Source organism: Dendrobium catenatum, unplaced genomic scaffold, assembly GCF_001605985.2.
Source record: "Dendrobium catenatum unplaced genomic scaffold, ASM160598v2 fragScaff_scaffold_146, whole genome shotgun sequence".
In the NCBI taxonomy this organism is placed as follows: domain Eukaryota; kingdom Viridiplantae; phylum Streptophyta; class Magnoliopsida; order Asparagales; family Orchidaceae; genus Dendrobium; species Dendrobium catenatum.
The window spans coordinates 1,388,549-1,394,449 of NW_021318608.1; the positions used below are offsets into that span (position 1 = coordinate 1,388,549).

The following is a 5,901-nucleotide window of genomic DNA, read 5'->3' on the forward strand; positions in this document are numbered from 1 at the left end:
TCTAGAGAAGAAAGAGGAGAAAGAAAGGAGGAGAAAAATGGAGAGAAAAGAAGGAGAAGGATTCATAGGCCATATTGCGAGATTCATCCATCAAGATAATTAAGGGAATTATCCTACTTGAGGTAGGCTTCTAATGCCCTATTTACAATTTTAATTTTAGTATTTTTTTATGAAAAGTCATGAAGTAAAATGTATTTTTAATGAGTATAACAAACTTTTCACCTTGCAATTTTTTATATACTATAGAATGTCTTATTCTAATCATTTTAATTCTAAGAAATCAATATTTCACTAGTTAGTTTTATTTATACAAATATTTGAATATTTTTATTGAAAAAGGAAATATGGTACTAGCTATAATTCATTAAAAGTCTTAAAAATTGAAAGATCCCTTATGAATAATATTTCAAATGAAAAATGTTCAATGTACAAGAAAATTTTGCATTTATCATCACTTGAAGTGTTATACAATTAATCTTAGCATGTGTACTCATGTTCATGTGCCAGAAGTTCTAATGTGGGATATGTTAAAGTGCACTATAAATTCTTTTACCTGGGCTTGAATTTTTGGAAAATTCTACTTCTAATTGTTTCACCATCTATTTTATGTGGATATGAGAGGTTATTTTTTGCCCCTTCTGCTTTATGTAGGTGTGAGAGGCACAAGGGAGTTATAAGTAAATGTGGAGTTGTAAGGGTAATCGAGTTTGTCACCTTCACCAAGTAAATATGAACATTGGGAGGCATAAGCACTGAAAGTAGAGTTATAAACAAACTTTGAGGTAAGCATATCATGATCCATATGTTACATATTCTATTAAATGAAATGATTCCAAATATAAATAATATTTAGTTGAAAAGTATACTCTAATATTTCAGTGTAAGTACCCTTTGATACTTCTGTTAAAATATAAGCAATGTTTTATTAATAAGTACACACTCTCACCCATATAAAAATACAAGTGAAAGTACATGTTGATGCATATAATATTCAAGTTCAAATAAAAAGTTCTTGAAAGTTTGTTCTGATGCATGTTCAAGTTTAAAACATGCTGATGTTTCCTTTTGTTAATATTAATAAGTAATCCTTTGTTCATGCTTTCTAAAAGTAAAGTCAGTTTCAGTTAATTTACAATCCATATTTAAATCTTAAATTTACACATTATAAAATATGGGTATTGACATTTTGTAATAGGAATTGGGATATATTATTGACATATTATTGCTTACTCTATTTTTTTTTTATAAAATTTTAGAAAATGGAAGGGACAAGCGGAGTAGAAATTGTTAAGAGCAAGACCGTCTGATGCTTGGTATTAAGCTATTTCGCAATCTGTTAAATAATAGAATGACTTTGGAGTATAATTTTTATGTGTGAATTTTTTGGAATTGAATTTTTTGATGATCATTTTTATTATTTATTATGCTTGGATTATTTAGTTGGCACTAGTTTGTTATGTATTGAGGTTTAGATAATTAGGTTAAGAGTATGATTTTTCCATTAGGTTATTTGTCATGACAACTTTAAACTAGAGTTGAACCCATGAAATTTGATATTAATATGGAGGAGAGTTTGAAATATTTGTGGTAGTATGCTAGAAGTTCAAAAAAGGTTAGTTTAAGTTCCAATGAATTAGCATGGAAAATCTCCATTCATCTTAAAAGAAAACCTAAATAAGCATAACAAGTTTACTTTTTAATGCCAATAGAGTCTAAGCTCAAGTTCACTTAAAATTGGCCAGCCCAGTAAATATATATGGCTCATTAATTAGAACCTAGCCTAACCCTAAAAAATAAACTTAACAATTGCTTGATCGGTTAATCATGGATTAGAGTATGATTAGGTGGGTGACTAGCCTATTTTAATGTAATCAAGCAAAACTAATGCAAGTATTATACTTAGATTATTTTTAATTCATGTTAATCATCCACCTAGCCAAGCTCAAATTAATTAGCAGCTGACACGCCCAATTAACTATGGTTTAAGGGTTAGGTTTGGAAGATTTTAAGCTAGGTATTGGAAGCGAGATTCATATTTTCCATCATGGTCTCATCTGAGATCCAAGCATTTCTCTAGAGCTCCTAAATTAAGTTATAAGTGCTGTGACAATATCAAATGAACAAGAAGATTAAAATCTCATTCATGATTTGATCTCTAGCACACTACAAACAAGTTCGATGCAATTTGGAAGAGGAAGCTCACTCAAGATTTCGGAGCAAATTTAGCTCATTATAGCCATTAAGAACTAGTAAATTCTAAATCTTAGGGAAGCCCTTAAGTGTTGTGGTCTAGTGACTAATTAGAGGAAGCCCTAATATCCTTGAAGCAGTGACCAAAGGGATATCCTCATTTGGTTCATTATGAAAGGAGAAATTATTAATTGAATAGTTTAGGTTGGCATCAACATGATGGCACAACCCTCTAGTTCGAGCACATTTAATTAGAAAAGATGATATCTATGCCCTTAATTTTATTTTACACAATCCAATAGCTTGCATTAAACCCTAGCCACTATTATAAAATTTCTTGTGATTTTTTTCTTTAGGCAAATTGCAAGACAAAATTAAATGAAATTAGAACCTAGGAGCATCTAGGAAAAGGCTATCTCAATTTAGAGATGATTCATCAAACTTTTACTGGCAAATCAAAAAGACTTAATATAACATATTGTCATTAGGAATAAAGAATCATTAGTCACATCTAAAACTAATCAAATGAAGATCATTGAACCATTGCATCTTTGATAAAAATTAGAATTGGATGATCACATCTATGCAAATTCTTTGAGATTGATGTTAATCGTAATTTGAATTAAATGATTGAACTTACTCAAATATTGTCATGATTGATGTTAGTGAAATCAGATTTAGTGTTTAGGATAAATAAACATAAATCTTGATATATATAATGGAATGGTTTCGGAAGTAAGGAATCATATTTATATTAAAATCGAACCAAAGGAAGATCATTAAATCATGAAATCTTTGGTAAGAAATATAAAAAAAAAAAAATTAATTCAAAATATTTTCAAATCCTATCAATAACATTTTTATGTTTGTGAACGCACAATTGCTATCCAAAGTTGAAAATCTCATGAAATAAGAAAGATTTTCCTAAGCCAAATGACAACTGGATTTCATCCTTATTATCTAATTTATGATCTTCAACTATTAGAATCTACTATTTAAAATCACCCATAAAATTCAACATCATATTCTAATTAACAATCCAAAATTCGTTGATTAATAGAGATTAAAATAATTAGAGAAGATCAGAAGAAATCCATGGATGGTCCAGCATGCAGACAGAGCTCCACTTCTCATCTCATGTTGAACTTAAGAAGAGCCAGACCTATCAGACTCGGCCAACAAAAGCGTATAGATCGGTCATTGTCACTAGGAAGAATTGTCCCTTACAATGTATTGATTAACAAGTCAAATTATTATACCATTTCTTTAAACCGTTAGGTAAGTCAGGTCACCTCCCACTCCACTGTCACCATTCCCCAAGTCCGTGGGCGGTCGGAGGCGGTTCAAAAGAACGATAAATATACGAGCACAATTCAATTCCCTCCTCCAGAATTCAAGTACCTTTTCCTCCAATCTACTTGTTGGTTTAACATGAAGAGTATAATGACGCGGACGCCCCACGAGTCGTCCGTCTCCTTCTCGCGGCGCCACTTCAACTGGATAATAGCAAGAGTGGAAGGCACCGCCAGCAGCACTGAAGACGAGGAGATTCTCGGCCCGGCTTTCACCGCCTCCGATGCTTACACCGAGCAGCCTCCGCCTCCTCGAACAGCGGTGGCCCGGATCCGGTCTGCGCTGACGGCTGCGTTTTCAGGCCGACCCGCCCGCTTAGTCGTGCTCGGTCCACGGGTCGTCGGCACACTCTACGGCCCGCGGCGTGGCAACGTACGCTTTTCCTTCCAGAGGGATCCTCGAGACAGCCCGGCACTAGTTATCGAGCTAGAGATTAAAACCGGATCTCTTGTGAAGGAGATGGCTTCTGGAATAGTGCGGGTGGCTCTAGAGTGCGAGCGCAAGGATGGGAAGGTGAGGCTGGTGGAAGAGCGGCAATGGCGAGCGTATTGCAACGGGAGGAAGTGCGGGTTGGCGGTGAGGAGGGATTGTGGGGCCGGAGACACGCGCGTGGTACGCGCCGTTGAGCCGGTCACGATGGGTGCCGGAGTGTTGCCGGCGGAGGAGGAGGAGGGGGAGGTGATGTACATGAGGGCGAGGTTCGAGAGGGTGGTGGGGTCCAAGGACTCGGAGGCATTTTATATGATTAATCCTGATGGGAAAGGCGGCGGGGCGGAGCTCAGCATCTATTTTCTCAGAGTTTAATTTAGAGAAAATGCATTCAGTTAATTTTGGTGATTAGTGGGTAATAAGTTTGGGTTTGGGTCTTAATTAATTGCCTTTTGTTTTTCATCTTTAGTTATTGTTGTTGTGAAACTGAGAATTTGGGTTCACGGTGTAAGCTAGGGGAATCATGGATCTGCTCATTGGAAAATTATTAGGTGCGGATATCGGATATAGAGATGCGTTCAGATTATTGGATGCACTGTGTATGCTCTTCTTATATTTTGCTTAGACTCTACATATTTGTAGATACACAGCAAATAGGCAGGAAATTCTCACAACTAAATATTTGTTGCTTATTTACTGCAAATACATAGTATATACGCAGTAAATATGAAGAACGTAGACAGAGCTTAAGCATAAGATACATAGTAATCCGGAATATCCTCTACATCTGGTGTCCGCACTAAATAATTTTCCCTGCCCATGATGGTTATAAGGATTGGAGGAAAAAAAATGTTCTGTAGATGCGGTTATCCGATTTTAGCCATTCAATTTAGTTTGAATGATTAGAACTAAATTCAACAAAATTGAATTAGATTATTAGGACTGGATAGTTATATATGTAAAATTATCCGCCCAAACGTTAAGGATCAGAACACAAAAGAGTCATTTGTGCTCTCTCTCTCTCTCTCTCTCTCTCTCTCTCTATTTGCCTATGTAACGTTTGTTCTACTTTTTGGTTATAGTTTGTATGGATTTGCCCGATGGATTGCACGCGAATGATTGCGTTCTAAGTAAGTTTTATGAATAGGTGAATGAACATGGAAATTGGACTTCAACAAATACCTTGTGAAAGATTGAAATAAAATGCTCGTTTATTGATGATTTAGTATTTGTTGATGAATAATTTTCTTCATTTATTATCAAACAAATTGTTGATATAACATCTATCAATTCCATGTTCTTGGTATAATCTAATTATGATGGCCCGATAGTATGAACAGTTAGTGGATGACTGCGTAGCCATCTTAAAAACTATATTCCAATGCATTAGAAAATACATATTAATAATGAACCTTTAAAATGCATATTTGGAGTTTCTTTAGAAATTTTTTTTTTGTTCATTATTCATCATAGGGAGATCGAGACCGGCCATTTGAAAATCAAAATTATCTTAGAAATGGAATCACACAGAAGTTTAGTGCAGCTAAGATCCATTCAAGAGAAGTTGGATAGAATGGAAAGGTTTTAGCTAACGTCCTTGTTGGACATTTGGGATTAGTCAATTCTTCTTTGAATGAAAATCTACCTAGTGAGTAAATATTAACATTTGAAAATAAAGAATGGAAATTATATTTTGAATTTGCTTCTTCTAGAAAGCTTAACACTTCCAAAAAAATTTCTCAAGTTAAGATGACAATCAAATTGATATTGTACTCTATCTTGAGGAATTATTTGAAATTCCTATGCCTTAATGAATACTCAAGCCAATAATGAGAGAGATTATGATGCCCTCATTATGGGTCTATAGATGGCTATATAGATGGATAATTTGAGATTCAAACCTTCTAGAAATTCTAAATTAATCATTAG

General features: G+C 34.5%; 1 protein-coding gene across 1 annotated transcript; it reads left to right on the plus strand.

Annotated features, from left to right (window-relative positions):
- The first annotated feature begins 3,583 nt into the window (after positions 1-3,583).
- LOC110093232 (protein MIZU-KUSSEI 1) lies at positions 3,584-5,180 on the plus strand. The gene has a single exon (XM_020818049.2). It carries the CDS (start codon positions 3,622-3,624, stop codon positions 4,345-4,347), a length of 726 nt encoding a protein of 241 aa, XP_020673708.1. The 5' UTR covers positions 3,584-3,621; the 3' UTR covers positions 4,348-5,180.
- The last annotated feature ends 721 nt before the right edge of the window (positions 5,181-5,901 follow it).

Coding starts and splice junctions, on each gene's coding strand:
- LOC110093232 (XM_020818049.2), top strand. CDS start 3,622: ATGAAGAGTATAATGACGCGGACGCCCCACGAGTCGTCCGTCTCCTTC.